General features: G+C 37.8%; 1 protein-coding gene across 1 annotated transcript in view; it reads left to right on the top strand.

The window, feature by feature from the left end:
• Positions 1-404: 404 nt before the first annotated feature.
• Positions 405-18,273, top strand: part of XRCC5 (X-ray repair complementing defective repair in Chinese hamster cells 5 (double-strand-break rejoining)) — a gene marked incomplete at its 3' end in the record, with an annotated part of 46,903 nt that continues 29,034 nt past the window's right edge. Inside the window, exons 1-9 of the mRNA XM_010144097.1 lie at positions 405-509; positions 1,038-1,221; positions 2,409-2,457; positions 3,970-4,092; positions 6,965-7,153; positions 10,079-10,193; positions 11,896-12,034; positions 14,051-14,163; positions 17,644-17,706. Coding sequence (XP_010142399.1) covers positions 432-509; positions 1,038-1,221; positions 2,409-2,457; positions 3,970-4,092; positions 6,965-7,153; positions 10,079-10,193; positions 11,896-12,034; positions 14,051-14,163; positions 17,644-17,706 — 1,053 coding nt within the window. The remainder of the gene's footprint in view (positions 510-1,037; positions 1,222-2,408; positions 2,458-3,969; positions 4,093-6,964; positions 7,154-10,078; positions 10,194-11,895; positions 12,035-14,050; positions 14,164-17,643; positions 17,707-18,273) is intronic.

Here is an 18,273-nt window from a genome sequence, read left to right on the forward strand (position 1 = left end):
TCAGGAAACAAGCTTGTATCTCCACCTTATGTTGTGCAGATATGCTGTATTGTGTTGTACTTGTAGCTGTCAACCAAAATATCTTTTATTTCCTAGTATAGAAGAGCCCTTAGATCCCTGCTATATTCACAGGGAAATTGCCCCTCTTGACAGGTTATTGTGTAATACAGGATTTTCTTTTTATTTTTCACTGAGATGCCTGAAACACCATGCAGGCTTAAATGATTCTCACTTCAGTGCAGTTCTACTGGTTCTGTCCTCCACCATTGCCTCATATTAGCCAGAAGCCGGGAGTGTGATGTAGTTTGATTTTTAGGTTTTGTGTGTAGCCTTTAAGTAATTATGCTTGTATTGGCCCTTTTACATTCTTATTCAGCGTTGTCTTTCCTTTCTAGGTGGCCATAGTGCTGTGCCTGGATGTAGGCTATACAATGAGCACTTCTGCCCCTGGTGAGGAGTCTGCACTTGAGCAGGCCAAGAAGATTATGACAAAGTTTGTGCAGCGACAGGTATGTGTGACTTTACATGTGATAAACTGTTAAAAAGGAAGAGGAAGCATTAACATCTGTGAAATATTTTCCTCGTTCACTAATGATTGAAGTACATGAGAAGGAGTAAGAATTAGTATGTTTTTATGCAGTGCTCTGTTTCAGCTGTGCTATTGTGGATGAGATGTGGTGGTTAGATTGGTTTTCTTCAGGGCAGTAGAAACTTTTAGGGGAAAACAAGTACTTTTCTTTTCTATAAAATGTTTCAACGTTCTTAAGGTTTACCCCACTGAAGACTTGTCTGAAGTACTGAGCCAATTTAACTTGTTTTATCCCAGATATCCTTATGTGAATCAGTTAATTACATCTAAATAAGTAAACTCTCTGTAGGATCACGTATGGGTAGGATAATACTGAAAATGTAAGAAACAGTAAATTCACTTGTACTTGACATAGTTCCAAAATTCAGCTTGCTGGAGTTTGCTGGGCGTAGTTGTGTATGAATCTAGCTGCGCTTTCATACCTGTTTTGCATTTTCTCTGTTTTCAGGTTTTTGCTGAGAGTAAAGATGAGGTTGCTGTTGTCTTGTTTGGCACTGATGGTACTAGGAATGACCTTGCCAGTGGGGATCAATACCAAAACATTACTGTACACAGGTCACTAATGCTGCCAGATTTTGATCTGCTGGAAGACATTCAAGATGTGATTAAACCAGGCTCTGAGCAAGCGGACTGTATCCTTTTGTCGTAGAGCACTTCTTGAACTGATTCAGGTACCTAGGAGACAGGAAGTTAGTGTTGTGAAATGGGCTAAGATTTGCTTCCACAGTTTTAACTGCTGTCAGAGTTCAGCTAATTTGTGGTTGTAAGTTTGTTCAAAAGCAGATTAGCTGCTTTTTGACATTCTTTAGGCTAGCAGATGGAGTCCTGGCCTTAGGGAATCATTGCTTTTATGAAGTCTTCGGTTAATTAAAGAGAAGAAAGATACCAGTAATGCAATTTTAGGCCTCAAATAAGGCATGTGTTTTTAAAAACAGTGTTGCAGAACTTGGTTTATGTTTTTTCATCAAATAAAAATATTATATATAAAATCTGTCAGCGGAAGCACCAGAAGCCAGACAAAGTAGAATAGGGGTTTATCAGATTGCTTTCAATATAAAGTATTTCTGACGGTGCCAAATGCCGCTTGCTGGTTTTAATGTTGTTCGTGTTTGAATGTATTCTGTTGTTAGCTGCATAAGGTGAAGAGTGTTAAAAGAAGGTATTCCGTATAGTGTCCCTTGGTGTGTTTCATTTACATACTGTCCAACTCCTGTGTTGTCTGCCCTCTTTCGGTCATAGAATGGTTGTTGTGAGCTCTGTTCAGACTGTCGGTGCTGTTCCAGAGGAGTGTGCAGCCAGTGTGCTGTACCTTAGCAGAAGCAGCCATGTTCCTTCTTCACTGGGTGGGCAGGTTTGTATGCAGTGACAGAGAGGTGTTCCCAGTGAAAACTGTGATGAGGAGAAAACTATCTACAAGAGATTGCCAGATGCAAATGTTTTGAAGGAAAACTCGGATGAGAAAATGTTATCATGTATTGAAAGTACAAATGAATTTTGTTTATGAATTCAGAGTAACATCATAAGGGTTAGATTGCTTTTCCATTGGACTTGAGCCTCTGCATTGAGGGTTAAAAGATTGGTCCCTGAAGCAGTCTTTTTACTGTTCCATCAGATAAATGGGGGAGAGACAAGATCAAGGTTATATTGCACAGTAGGTAGTTGAAGAGTACTTGTCTCAAAAAATTGTTTGTTTAGTAATAACTAAAATGCATGTTTGTCAGTTTTTGGGAGGGGGTGAAAACAGAAGATTGTTGCATAGGAAAAACACTTCTGTGACATGATTCGTATTCTTAATGGGATTTTTCTTAAACTTGCTTAGTTCTGGATGCAATTATTGTGTGTATGGACTTACTTCAGAAGGAAACAATGTGAGTATGTAACCCAAAGCCTTTTACAGAATTCTGACCCTGCATTTTGGAACTGCTCTGAGTATTTGTCAGTATTACATTTCCAGTATTGTGTAAATATGGAAAATGCTTTTTTTAAAAAAAAACCCAAATATTAAAAGCAAACAACACACTTCAGGAGTCTGTCCCTGAAGAACCCCCAGGAGATCTGTAGCTTCTGCAGACAAGCTAAGAGCTTTCTGTTGCAGCTGGGAGCTATGCAGTTGATTCATGAGAACACTGATGCCATTATACAAGGCACAAAGACTTTACCTAGTGTTGCACATCTTGCAATTGGTTTTCAAAAAATTAATATAGATGTTAAAACGCATGGAAAGGGCTCCCAAATTGAGAAGGGTGATGGCATAGCTTATGAAGAAAAAAGGAACACAAAACCAGGAAGAGTAGTTAGTTCAGCCTAGCAAATCAAAGGCTGTTGGAGGTTCAGTGGCTGTTTGTAAATACGCAGGCTGAGGGGGATGAATGTGCAGCAGGGAAAAACACTGTTTAAGCCAAAAGAAAATGCTGGCACAAGTGTTACAAAGTCGTCAATGAATGTTCTTGGACTGAAAATGTGACTATAACACTCAGTGACCTGCTGGTCCAGGGAAGGGAAGATAACATTACTTCCTCTCAAAACAGAAACTGAACCTGTTGTTAAAAAGATTATGTGATCCAGTTGTGAATGCAAAAGACTAGACTTTGTGTTGCAATTTGTATTTTTATGAATGAAAATAAACTGAGTTGTGAATTAAAGCTAATGTGTTTATGGCGGTGTAACCTTGAATATCTACAAGCAACTGCGTTTGTTATCTTGTGGGTAAGCTGCTTGTACACACCAAACTCTTTGATATGAAACTGACTTTCAGTTGAGGAAATACTATTGGGTAAAAATTAAAGAAAATCATCCTTATGCTTGAATATGCAGGTAAAAACTGTATTGGTTTAACTGAATTTTGTTCTGTATCTGGCAGAACTTTCTGATGTTTATTGTTACTACTTCTCAGTGTATTAAATAGACTTAAAAATCCTTCTTATCAAATGAATCTACTGAATTAGCATATTAAAATGGGACACCCACCAGCAACAATAAAATGCATTTTCCTTTTGCACAGGAACAGACTTACAGTTGCAAAGGAAATATCCAGTGTAGTCAATGAGCAGCCTGACGTATTTTATTAGCATTTTATCCACATTGGTGAAAATTGGTAGAATTCCATTCAGTTTGATGTAGTTAGTGACTTATACAGTCATACAGCTACAGTCCTCAGTTCCAGGGAGCAGGAGTAGGGGGAATCACGTAAAGATAAAAGCTTGCCTTAAATAGTACGACCAATGATAGAACAACTTCAACCAAGTAGATTTGTTTGCTTTGTTTTTTCTTTACAATTACATATTACTTTGGTAAAGCTTCGATTTTGCAAGTAAAGAATTAGAAAAAGGCCTTATTGGTAATATTTCCAATATATGTAAATGTTCTTTTTGTATTTTAAGAGGAAAGAAATATGAGAAGAGACACATTGAACTATTTACAGACCTTAGTAGTCCTGTCAGTGAGGATCAGCTCGCAATTATCGTTGATAACTTGAAGAAAACAGGAATTTCACTTCAGTTTTTGTAAGTATGGCATTGGCCGTTAAACACTATGCCTTTTTTTTAAAGGGAAATTATTATTCTTTCTCAATAACCATCTTGAGGGAGCTGGTGATCTGTTGGTGTGTTGTTTCTATAGGGGTGTGCCAATATGTAATATTATTGCTATAAGTACTTCTATCAATTACACATGCCGTGAATTTCAAGTCCCCTTGATTAGGTGATGTGCAAATACATGTTAAGAGGAAGGCTTCTTGTCCAGTTAAGCTTAAAGCATAAAATGGGAGACAAAAGATCTGTAGAAGCAGATGACAAATAGGAAACAGTGAGCCAGAAATAGCCTTAGAATAGCGTTTTTGTCACAGCAACAGCCCAGATCGTTTTAGGTAAGGGAGTTACAGGGAAGAAATAATGTTGCAGATGTTTATAACCTGATTCTGGTGTCAGTAGAAAAGCAAGTTTGAAGAGAAGGGTTATGTTGACAGGAATGGGCTTGGAAAATGGAAATAGAAAATGGAAGCAATATCTTAAGTATTGTGACAGGAATCCATTGGCTCTTTTGGTATAGGCGTTGATATGAAGAATTAGTGGTGGTGCTGACATCATATTACTTGTTGCACGTGATGGTAACATAGAAAGCTATAGGCTTGCTAGTAGGAGTTCATTTAAAAGCAAAACTCTGTGTGAATGCTAATGTTCACCGTTTATAACAAATAATTCCCCAGGAGGAAGTTCAAGCCACAGTTTTGCGTCCAACCATTTTAATATTTACTTTCATCTAGATCCAGCATCCAGTAAGGAGCAATGTTGTGAACTTGATAATTTCATTAAAGCCACTTGCGGACCCACCTGCAAGATAGCAGAAGGGTTAGGTGGGAAAGCGTGACTGAAAATCATGGCTGATTCTCCACAAAAAATTCTTTGTTGCCTGTGGCTGATTGTAAAAATCTCAGGTTCTCTCTACACAGCAAAAGAAAGTATGCTTACAACATGCCTTGACACGTCCATTCTAACTTATCTGAGCTATTGTCGCTAGAGGCAGTGGAGACACACCACCATGAACCTGAGTACGTGTAGCCAGCCTGAGTACATCTTTCAGAGACCTGGTATTTAGCCCCTGCTACCTTGTCTCCACGCCTGTAATTTGCTGTGCAGACTAGCACAACTGCTGCCACGACAAGTTAACGCTGCAGTTTTATTCTGTAAGATTTCTAAAATATCTTTACATTTTCTTTGTAATGTGTCCCAGGAAAAGCCCCATGGCTAATAGAAGCACTAGAGAAATGTTGCTGTTACTGCGTTAGCTGCAGGTTTACATACACCCTGTCTTCCAGCCACACAAGCAAGTGATGCTTTGAGAAGTTCATGTACAGATGTAAAATACTCAGGTGCTGCTTTAAAAATAATTTCTTGCTAAACCTTGTCCTTTTGTTCTAGCCCATGCTTCCATCTCTTACACCCTGTTTATTGATTAGGTTGTAACTTGTGGCATATAGTTGGTTTTCCTCCCTGTTATCCGGTGCCAGGCACCTGCTGAGCACTGCATAGCTTTGGGCATTATACTATTCTCATCACAGGAGTCTCTGAGCACCATATAGTGAAAGTAATCTAACTTTTATGTATCAGAGGCTTGCAGCTCTTTGTTCTCGTAATAACTTTAAAATATGGTTTCTCTATTTGTCAGTGGATGCTGCTTCCTGAAAAGGTACCAAACGCTTTGCTGAAGATTGATCTTTGATTCTGTATGTGACATTGTTGTGCATATTGTTAACTCTGCTTATTATATGTTGCCCCAGAGATCAGTTTAGTGAAGGCTAATGAGGTGCAAGTAAGGTAGAGATCTGTAGGCTGCTTTCTTGAAAACATAATACAATGCTAAAATTCTTTTACTTTGTGGAAATGTGCTAAAAGGTATCATGTGGTTCATTCAAAATTAGAGCAGATGAAAGATTTGAAAAATCTGCAGTCATTGTCAGGGGCTCATAGTAGAGGATCTTATATGTCTTTCTCTTTTCTGTGGTTATAGTTAGTTAACTCTGTTATGTTTTGAAGAGCAGTGAAAACATTTTATCTATAACCCCTGGCTAAATTTTTTAATCTGATTCTTGAACTGCAGGAAAATGTGTCATCTTCAGTCAGAAATTCACCGAGTGTTGTAAGCTATTAAAATCTCAAAGAGTAACATTTATTCCAGAAATACCTGATAGCTCCACTACAGGGAAGGTCCCATTTGCTGGCATTTGGAACCAATACAAAATCACAGGCCTGCAGTGGCCTTCAACAAGTCATGTAGAGCAATCCTCTACTTCAGACTGGGTCATTTGTGCGTGTGTCATTGCTGAGCAGTGTTTGTTTAATCGTTATATAAAAACTTCCAGTGATGGAGACTATTCTTTCTCCTCAGACAGTTGGTTTTGGAGATTATGGTTTGAAATGTCTTTATCAGGTTTTCGAATATCTGACCTGACTCCATGATGTGATTTGAGTGCAGGCTGAATACGAAGAACCCATTACTCCCTTCCTCTCTGCAGCAGCCTTTTATATTTAATACTGTCTTGTCCTCTGACTCCCTTCTCTACAGGCTTTATTTTGTTCAATCTTTTTCCATAGCTCTTGAGTTTTAATCAACGTTATCTTTACTCCCCGATCCCTTCCCGTATATGGACAGGTTTATTGATGTATGACGGCCAGAACTGATGCAGTGCTCTGGTCAAGCTGTTACCTATACCAGGTAGACCTGAAATACTATTCGTCTGTTTTGCAAGCCATGCGTCTCTCTATATATCTGACTGCAGCTACATAAAAACTGTTGATCCTGATTCAATTTTTGGTTTTTAGTTGGTTATTTTAATTAAGAGGAAAGTAAAACTAACTACTTCTGCATATGTTCTCTTAGTCTGCCATTTCCAATGGATGTTGATGATGGAGATGGAGATAAAAGTGCCAGCGCACATTCTCATATGCCCAGAAACTCTTTTGCAAAAAAGGGCTTAACTGCACAACAGAAGGAAGGCATTGATGTGGTGAGAAAACTGATGCATAATTTGGATGAAGAAGGAGGGCTGGAAGAAATTTATACTTTCAGGTAAACTTGGCTAATCCTCTTAAGCATACTGTAAATTTACTTTCTGGTTTCTTCCCCAAAAGATGAAATGAATTAAGTAATCAGTCACTTGACCTCCAGTTTCACTGAAGTCAGGGAGTTTTACAACTTCTTGTAGGCTCAGTCCCTTTCAAGCAACTTCTTCAGTGGCTGTAGAATAGGTAGAAAAGCTCATGGAATTTAGCGGAAAATGAATTCTCTGTATCTATCTATAAAGAAAAACATCAGTTTTCTTCCATCTTTAGTGTTGGTGGATTTTGGAGGGAATGTTTCTCTAAATGAGATTTCAAAAGCATGTTACAGAAAAGGTTGGAATTTGTGACACGGTGCAGGTAGGTCATTTGCATTTAATGGTAGCCTTTGATCCTTGGTCATGGACTCCCTAGTTTATTAAACTCCCACAAATGTTTTGACTAATGTTGTTGTTTGAATCCTGCTCTTAATCACTGACTGCTGTGACGTTGTGCCAAATAATATACTTTTTCAGCAGCATTCCTAATGCAAGTACTGAAAGATCATTTTTCACTTCATGCTTTTCCAATAAAGAATAAAAATACATGTGTCTGAAAAACTGTAGCTCATGAAATATCCAAGACTTCCAAATAGGTGTTGTCTCAGTTGGAAAACCAGCAAAATGCTTCTGCACCTTATGAAAGTCTGATGTTATTGTCTTAGTAGTTCAATTCTACAATTATGAAGTGTGATATTTTAGACAACGCATTTTTCAAGAGGCTTAGTAGACCATAACTGTAATCATCAAGTGTAGTTTTTAGATGAGGATGGTACCTGTCAGTTTAAATGCTGTTATTCATCATTTTATTTATGGGGTTTCCTTCCCTCACCCTGCCCAGCTGATATGCTTTGCACCTCAGCAGCCGGTTAAACTGTTTCTTGAGCTTCAGTGTGGATTAGGGAAGAAGTATCTGTCATTCTGTATGTATTCCATACCAGTCGACAGAGCAGTCTGAGTCTAGAAAAAAAGCAGGCTTTGTATAGCATCAGAGGACTGCACAGAAAAGCAGGATCTTTCTGGGCCCATTTATCCTTTAGGATAATCCATACACATGAAGCTACTATGTGGCTTGCTCCCTTTATATAGTTTTTTTTTAATCACAGGCTCTTGCTACTCTATAAGCTGTCTTTGTGCCATGCTGTCAGGGGAAATCTAAAACCTTTGGATAAATAGACATTTGGCTAATAGATTAAAGCTTTAGTTGTTTAAGTTGTTCAAGAATATGTGAGGTTTTGGATGCAGTTAAGTTTCTTATCAAGCTCTAAGAAGTCAGCTTTGCAAATTTGTCATGATATTTTACCAACTCACATACACTCATTGTTTTCCTATATTTATTATTCTTGGTGGTAAAAATATTTCAACTCTTGTGAAAATAAATTAGTTGTGCCAGGAAACTGAGAAAATTTTGTAGTATATTTTTAGGGTTTGACATTCTGAGTATCGGTTTGAAGGTAATTCTGCTGCCTCTGGATTTTGGAGGAAGGTATTGGAGAGCAGAGGAGAAGAGACGTGTTTTTAAAATAGAAGTTGAAATGTGCATTTACTAGGGTTTTATTGGCTGAGTTGTCTTTGATAACAGGGAACATTTTTCTTCTATAAATGTAAGAAATTAAAGGATAGAGTTAATAAATTGACCTTAAATGACATTCTTAGCCATTTGACACTTAGATATGTGATTTTTCACATTCATCCTTGATTGTATATGCTGCAGTACTTTTAATGATGTAATAACAGGTTCTTTCTAACTCTGTTGCCGGAAAAAAAATTTTTTTCCTCCCTTCCATTCCCAATGGGAAAAAAAAATTTAAAAAGGCAATACAATGTTTATCTCATTATAAAAATCCCAGTGCATTTTCTCCTTTCATTGTGCTTCTGTTAGAATTAAAAAAACAAAACAAAACCAAAACCAAAAACCTGCTCCTCCTAAGAAGCTTGGCAAGTAGAATACGAAGTTGAATTCTGTACTAATGTTTTTAGGAGCTGGTCTTAATTTCTTCCAGACAAGTGCTTTAATCAAGAGATAGATAGGTTTTGGTTTTTACCATCGTATGAAAAAGGTGAGGTCAACAGTGTTTTATCTTTGCTTCATCATGCAGTAAAAAAAAATTTTCTGAGTGCTGTCTCTGCTTTGGAATTTTACAGCAAAACAGCCAATGCAGGTTGTGTTAGCTGAAGGCTGCTCTGGGGTGCAGGCCTGTTTGATTTCACTATAATATATTATAAATTACTTTTACTGTAAGCTTTTAAATTTTTGGACTCCATTTGCTTAAAGTTGTGCAATTAAGTTAAGAATTTTTCATATAAGATCATTACAGGGTTTTTTTTTTTTTTAGTTTTATGAACTCTTATATATGCTTTGTAGGCTATAAATATTCAAGTTAACTTGTTTCACTCTAACAGAATGCCCTGAAATAAGTTCATTAGTACCGTATTAAAAAAAAGTGTCAAAAGTTAATTACCACACAAACAAAATCCTGTTAACTGAAACTAGATTCTTGATTTCTTCACCTCCGCTGCAGAAAACATTTTACCACTTAGAGAGCCTTTTCTAATTTAGGTTGTTCGGCTAACTACATGCCTTAATTGGGTGAGCACAGATAAATGTAAAATGCCTAATAAGCAATCGTGTATTTTCATTACAGGACCTAACATGCTGTCTTTAAGCCTTAACGTCACACCATCATAAAGACTGAGGATGGGAATAATCATCTACTGTACCACCTCTTTTTTTTTGTTAATAACAAGATTATTCATACAGTTTATTTTCTAATGCTTTATGCAGTCTAATCTGAAACAACTGGGCTCCTGCTTCTGCTTGAAGAGAGTGTATTGTCTGTAATATTTTATTACAGTTCACCAGAGTTCACTTCTGTTTTCTTGATTCCTTCATTTAGAGAGAGCCTGGAGCGTCTTTCAATGTTTAAGAAAATAGAAAGAAGACCTATGGCTTGGCCCTGCCAGCTCACCATTGGTTCTAATTTGTCTATAAGGATTGTAGCCTACAAATCAGTAAGTTCATAAAATCATATGTTTTAGTGTACTTTGGCAGCAGCTTAGGTGCAGCTGCATGTTTTTTCTTTAAAGCTAAGAAAATAAAAGATAAAACAACATCTAGAATAATTATGGTAGAGATTTTCCGTGCATAGAAGCCAGTACATCTAAAACTGTGGTTCCCACAGCAACTCTAACTTCACCATATTGTACACATATGTCAAAGGACTAAAATTCACGATCTGCTGAAACAGAAGTAATTGCTATCTCTGCTGTGACACTTAATGGTATTGAAGTTGACAAACCAGATTAAGAACGCTGTGGTTGTGTGAAGCTTTCCATTCGGCATCAGTGATAGGTCTGCAGCTCAGTGAGGCTTCATAGATATTTCTTAAGCCTTAGGCAGAAGAGGAATTATGCACATGTGTATGTAGAGCAGTGGGTGTAAATGTTTTACCAGATATTGTTTTGAATCGCATCTATTGTTATTTTAGACTTGGGAAAAGGGTATATTTTTTCAGCATGTTTGCTTTATACTGTTTGAGAGAGCTTGTGCACAGTCTGTTTCCCTTCCAGTTTATATGGTTGCTCCACACAGTGTTAGGAAGAAGTAAGTGTGTTTAAACACACAAAATGTGCAAACTTCCAGTTATTTAATAATTAATAGAAAACTATATAGTGTAACAGCATTGATGGACCTGGTGAGATGGAAATGAATTGGTTTGTTATTTGAACTCAAGACTAAGAGTCTGGCCAGTATGAAAGGTTTCAGGAAGATGTATTGTGAAGTTGAAATATATCTGATTTCTGAGAGACAAGCATACTAGCCTTGAAAGAGATGTTTGCTGACAGCTTTCTATTTATATTTATTAATATTTTCTTTTATTAGGATATTGTGCCAGACCTGTACAAATATGCAATAAGAGTCCCCTCCCAAAGGTGTTTACACACTAAATAAGTTAAGCTTGGGAGAGTAAGCAGCAGAAACTGAGTGACTAGCCTGAGGTCACAGAGCGCTTGGATCAGAGCTAGAAATAGAGCTGTGGTATCTACTGATGTAATCTATTCTGTCTTTTCTGTTTCCTCCTGGTACTTTTTATTCTCATTCACCAAGTATACCATCAATTTCACTTAAGTAGAGAGAAAAGAGAACATTTTTCTTTGCCTGTAGTAGGGAAACGTTCACCCATTGTGGATATTTGTTCCTTCTTTCCCCCCCAAGTCTCATAATACAACTGGGATCTTTTTATGCCTTTTAAGGAAGTTGGAGAGATGCAGGGTATTTTTATCCTGTAGTGTACTATGCCATGCAAAAGTTGGACCAACAAGCTGAATGAGCACCGAGTCTTCTTGTTTCTTTAACATACATCTTAATGCTTTGTCAAAAGCATTTATGTAGGTGGGGGAAGTAAAATACATAGCAAGCAAGTTACATGCTATCCTGTGACTGCAAGATTTTCACAAATAACTTAGCCCATGATTTTAATGAATAACCAAGACAAGTATGGAGACCATATGGAATAACTCAGGTGTTATGTCTTGTACAGATGAAACAGTGTGCTGAAAGCACTGTGGTAGCAGTAAGAGGTGTGTATTTGGGGCTGTCATTATTAGTCCCTTATTGGCAAAATAATGCAGAAAGGATTTTTTGCATGTTCCAGTAAGCACTGTGGATCTCACCGAAATGTTAAACATTCCTTTCTTGAATTCTGATATAAAGGTCACAGAAGAGAAGGTGAAGAAAATGTGGACAGTTGTAGACGCTAAAACCCACAGAAAAGATGATGTGCGAAAAGAAACTGTTTACTGCTTGAATGATGATGATGAGACAGAGGTTCAGAAAGATGATACTATTCAAGGTATGACTTCTTTATGTGCACCCTGAAGACAAACTGAAGATAATGGCTTGTACTCATAAATCACCTAAGAGCCTGTTAGTTTTATACTAACAGCCCAGCTGTGATCTTTGAATGTAACCTCTGTAAGCTGGTGGAACGTAGAGACTGTTACATGAGACTCTTTGTCCTCACGTATTTTAAAAATTCTTACTTTTGCCAGTAAATAGGGATAATAATAATACCAGCAAGTGGAACCTGGGAAGCACTACGGCTTCCTCAACTGTATTCTGTCAAGGACCATAGCTCAGTTCTGGGAGTAGTGCTGCTACCTCTATTCCGTTTTCAAATCTTCAGTTGTACTGATAACATGAATACTTCCATAACACTGCTTTTTTCTAGATGAGCAACTGCTCTAGATGTTCTGCAACTGGGAAAACGAAACCATTAAAGGAAGGTTTAGTGTTCAAGAATATGTTAGCTTTTCTGTTTAAATTCTGTCACAGATTCAATCTGAAGTAGTGATATGCAGAATACTTCTTTTATAACCTTCAGTGTCTTTCTGAGTGGATTAAATTCTTTAGAAGACTAAAGGCCCCAGAAACATCATGAAACACTGTACTTTTTAAAAATGGAATTAAGCAAATATATTTAATTTTTTGTGATTATATAGAGATATTTTGTTACTAATTTTTATTTTCCTTTGTTGTTTCAATCCCACACAAGTAGGGCAAGTGTATTAACTATAACTGGCAGAACTATTCAGATAACAGTATGGAAAGTGTTGCCAAATTAATAAAATAAATTGAAAAATTAAGATAAATATGGTATTTTTTTATTTAACCTCTTTCAGTTGTAGCAATCATAGGTGTTCTGTAGCAGTAGCAGATAAAAATGTCCCAAAGACAGTTTGATTTTCTTCTGTTTCTTTAAGCAGAAATGATGGTTAAAAGCTATTAGTCTGTGTATGTTTCATAACTTCAAAATTTCTATTAAAATAAAAAAAAAAATTACACTTGTGATAGTGAGTATATTAGAAGCATTTGTGACCATTCTCTGCTGATGTCCTCACTGCCTAAGTTGGTGAGTGGTTGCAGGATGCTACTAAAAAGTGATGAACAGTTTAGTGTGAACAAAAGAGACCAAAAATTTCTCTGTCCGTGGTGTGACATTTCTTACAATTAAAGAGCTGCTGATGCCTCAAGGACTTTTGCCCTAATTAGACAATATTTTGCTTTTGAAACACCTACTGAAATTTCTTTCATTCTGCTTCAGCGTTTGCTTTTCGGTGTCAAGAAAATGTATCTGCATATAGGTTTTTCATGAAGGCACTTACCTCTGTTCCTTCTGCTTTCTTCACACCTGAAGATACTGTCCTTAGTCTGTGACCGTGTAATACAGTGATGATTTTACAGGGAGAATATTGGAGCCTCGAGGTGGAGGAGTAAGCAGTTGGAACAGATGATAACCTCTGAGAAACGAACAGCTTTCTGTTTTGTGGTGATAGCCTAGTGTAGTGTAAGGCACGGGAAGTAAAACACAGAAATATTTAGAAAGATCATTTCTGCATTCAAGGGTGTTTTGGTTTTCCATTGCATAGTATCTCACTTCCACTGGTAACAGATTCTGTTCTCTGAATCCCTTCTGATGTCATCTCCAATCCATGATTTGGGTTTTTTGTATTACGAGTGCAGGAAGCGTTCCAGTCTATTTGCTGAAGTCTGTTTTGATTTGCTTAAATCTGTTCTGAGAGCTTAACTTTGGGCAAGATGTCCAGTTCCCCTGTTTTCTTCCCTGCTCTCTATGAGGGCAGCCGTGTTGCGTAAAACAATGTACAAGGAGTGTAACTGCTGTTCGTGAAGTACAAAATGTGTCTATGGGGTGTGTGGTTTCTTTTGTTAATAGAGAAAGTGATTTGGTGAGTGTTTGTGGAGTGTGGCTGTGGGGCGCATATGCATTGTTAAAATATTCAGAGAGCTGATTTCAGTGTTAGAATTGTAGGCCCATATGCTTACCAGATGCTCTTCTCTTGTTCTTCAGGGTTTCGCTATGGGAGTGATATAGTCCCTTTTTCCAAGGAAGATGAAGAGCACATGAAATACAAAACAGAATCAAAATGTTTTTCTGTTTTGGGGTTCACCAGATCCTCTCAGGTACAGTACTAAACTTCTTCCCATTCAACTTCCTGGGTTGTTCAAGACACTTGATTTCAGTTTGAATTCACTAAGGTTTTGGTTTTGTACTGGATTCCAGTATTGGAACTGGGGCACCTGCAGGCAGGTATACGGCGGTGACTTATTTGCTGCTTCTAGTACACGTAAACAGTACGTACTCTTGTGAAGGAGAGAAGCTCATGAATGTGGCCGTTGGGCCCTCAAGTGAAGCCAGAGCCACTGAACTCAGATCTCTACAAAGTGGAGACAAAGGTATTGTCGTCTCATTTCATCTCTCACACTTAGGTAGTGATGCCAGATCTGCAACAGAAGATGTCTTTTCTATTCAGTTCATGCAGAAGCCTTTTGGGCTTTGTCCAGCCACGAGTGTGGGTTTTTTTAATAGAAGAACCCTAAATGTTAAAGAACCCTTAAAGAAAGCCTGAGAACTGACCACATTCATTCTTTTTTCTGTAAGGATTAGTTTGTGAACTGTGACTTGCTTCTTGTCTCTACTGTAACAAAACCTAAATGTAGCAAAGACTTAATAGAACTTAGATGAAGACAGCATCATTCAAAACCTCTCTGTATTTCAGTGAGATCTTGGTGTTTGTATGCACTTACCTTGTGGTATTAACTTTGCCATTTGTTTTACCTGGAAGTTGAAAGAAACTTACATTGAGCAAGTACCTTAATAAAAGCTATCCAGCACAAGGTGATTCTCTGCAGAAAATCCAGCACTTAAGTGTTAGGAAAGCCTTAGGCAAAGGCTTAACAAATCCCTTCTTGAAGCAGGACACGTAAGGAGAAAGCACAGATGAGAGTGCCAGTAATTGCTAAAACGTTTAAGCTGCTCCCACTCTCTTCTCTAGGATATTGCACAGAGTGACTGAAACCTTTCTCTTCTTGGGGTTCACTGCACCTCTACCCCTCAAAACTGAAAGGAAATCATAGGGCAGCTCTGTGCCTTTTGTTCTGAAAGTTCCTAGACCTGCTGCTTTTTGAAATGTCTCACTGCCTTAAGAAAATAGAACCCTTGATGAAGAATGAGGACTTGTTACCTTTACTAGGAAGGAAAGATGCTGATGAAATGGGAAGTATCTGTGGGATCTTACTCCCAAATGGATATAACTAAACATATTTTTACTTTACGGTACAGATGGCACAGAGACCCCTGCATGCTGCTAGATATGCCCTTAGACTACTGCAGTGCGGTGGTCAAAGCGCATTAACTCAGGAGCCAGGAAGTTATGTTAATTTATTGAAATAAGAAGCCAGCCTAAACGGAGACTGTAACCTGGCTGCTCCTTGAGGACATTGAGAACTTAAAGCTGTTAACATGCGAGCTTCTGTACTGAGTGATTGATCGAGGAAATACATGATGCTTGAGCTTATATACGCTAAGAGCAGAGCCAGAGCAGAGCACCTGGGCAGAGCAGAGATGTGTTAGGGACTGCTAAATCCTGCACTGGAAACTGGATCTAACAAGTGAAATGTTGTGTCTGAACCAAGTGTTTCAATGAGAAAATTTCTTGCACAATTTTTTGTGCATTATTAGTCTAGAGCTGACTCTTACTGTCTTCATTTAATTCTGTAACATGTATTTCACCATGTGCCATGTTTTCTTATGCTGGAGCCTGGCCTCCTACTTTGACTTAAAGTCTGGCTTCTATTGAAAACGGAAACTAGGAGAAAAACAGATGAGAAGAATCATGCTCCTGTAATTGAGCTGTTGGTTTTTTCCCCCACCATTGGTCAGATAGTGTGGAAATACTTTCATATACATAGCTAATAATTAATCATAGAAATATTTTTGATTCACATAAATATGCCTCAAAGAAGATGTGAATTTCTTCTTTTCTCCCCTAAACTCCTTCTGTCTTTAGTAAGACAGAGGAGAATCGTTAAGGAAATTCGAGGGGTTATTTGCCTCAGCCCTCGACCCTTAACACAAATCACTGTGCATTTTTTTCAATGCACAAAATATTCTTTTGATAATTTTTACGATGTGGTTCTCTTGTCTGTGGATTTCGTAACAAATAGCAATTTCATCTTAAATGAAGTGAGCTCTAGTCCTGTAACTAGGAGAGTGAGTCATTATGCCCAATCGTAGTTGTGTAGAGCTTGATGGAATAAAATTATTCAGGTCTGATTGCAGGATTAAAATTACCCTGTGTAGATAATGATATGAAGTTTTGGACTGCGACTGGAATTTTCAAGACCCATGCTTTCCTTATGTTATGGCTCCTGAATTTTATTGTTTGGAATCATAATACTGGGACTATTCAAATGTATGTTTTATATTAAATTGTTAAGAACTTTGGAGAAAGGATAATTTATTGTTAACTAGAGAAACTGGAACAGCTTCAAATACATAATTAAAGAAGGAATAGAACCACCTTATATTATTTTTGAGTTATTCACATCCCTCAGGAAAGAAGATCAGAGGCCGCTTAAACTTTGATTTTTAATTTATAAGCAATGCCATGTAAATCAGGAAATAATACTGGAAAATATTGTTATGTGACCATTTTTTTTCTTTTGCAAACAAAAAAGGGCCTAGTGATACACACATCTTGTTATCTATACTATACTGAACATAAAATTTCCTGAGCTTTTGAAGAAGAACAGCAAAGAATAATTGCAGGTAGAATAATCTGAGTCGAAGAATTATGCTGTAATACATTAACCAGATCTGCTCTTGTGCAAGTTATCACTGACTTCAGCAGCATTATGGTAATTTGCCTAGATAATGAAACTCCAGGTTAGTTTGGAGACAGAGTGATTTGAAGGGGTTTTTCTTTAACAAAGAAAGGTTGCTTTAACTAGCGTTCATAGTAGTGTGCAGTCTTTGTGAGAGGTTTTCCACTGTTGCAGTGTTCTTCTGGGTGGGTCTCTCAGCCTCTGTAGCTCCAGCTATTACAGTAATGCCCTTTGAAACTGTTGGATGGTAGGTTGTTTTTTTGGGGGGTGGGGGTCAACCATGTTCATGAGCAGCATAAACTCTGCTCACAGAAGTGCTTGTGTGCCAGCACAGCTCTATATACTCCAGGTTGCTGTTGAAGTAGCTTTATTAATTAAGGATGTGACTTTTTTCAGCTCCTTTTGGACATACCTTTGCTAGGTAAATTTAATAGCGTAGTTGTGATGTCAGTTAGGTTTAGGTCTTTTGTTAGGTTTTGTTTTGAACCGGTGGTTCCCCGCACTGACTTTTGAATTACTGTGGTGTTACTCAGGCTCGTAGCAGCTGCAAGTACCATGGTCTTTCATTCCTGCCCAGCAGTAGGAAGGTAGGAGAATATCCTGCCAATATGACTGAATGTCCATATTGAGTGATAAATGGAGATATGAAACATGTACAGGGATTCTGTGTGCCTTCTCATTTGAGTAGTGCGTTATTGTCTTAGGATGTAATTTGTTCAGTTGCATTAATGACATTGACTTTAGATCAGGCTAACTGTTGACTGTTTGAATCTGTAGATCCAGGGGCATTACTACATGGGCAACCAGGTTCTGAAGGTCTTTGCAGCGAAAGATGATGAGGTAAGGTGGACTGAAGTTTAATGCCGAAGGTTCTGCTGTGGAACAGAAAAGAATAGTAGCGGCGTTTCAGAATGTCCTGTCTTTCCATGCTAATAAAACAGATATTTTTAAGGTAGCTTACAGAAGTCTTGTTCGATTGCCCATTAGGATTAAAAGAAGTTGGATTAGACCCATATGAATTAATACCATATCTCATGAATAATGAGAAACTGGTAAATACTATGTTTTTGCGAGGATATGGAGAACCTGGAATTGGTGCTTAAGTCCATTCTCATGCAGAGAAACAGTGTGTCCTGTCACTGTGTTCTTTAGAACAGACCTCTAAATTATTTTAAACATTAGAGGTAAAAGCCTCACTGTACTGCTCTGATATGTTCCTTTAAGGGTCTGACTTCCTTCCCTTTCTCTCTCTTGTAATACTTCTGAGAGCTCTTCACACCTAGCGGGAGAGGTGGAATGTGCTCGATCCAAAGATTGCTCAGCATTGAATGGATCCACTGTTACGATGAGATTTGACCTTTATGCTTCTTTGTTTTCTGAACACGAAAAAAGCTTGTGTTGAAGCTG

The sequence above is a fragment of the Buceros rhinoceros genome, unplaced genomic scaffold, assembly GCF_000710305.1.
Source record: "Buceros rhinoceros silvestris isolate BGI_N320 unplaced genomic scaffold, ASM71030v1 scaffold15009, whole genome shotgun sequence".
Lineage (NCBI taxonomy): Eukaryota > Metazoa > Chordata > Aves > Bucerotiformes > Bucerotidae > Buceros > Buceros rhinoceros.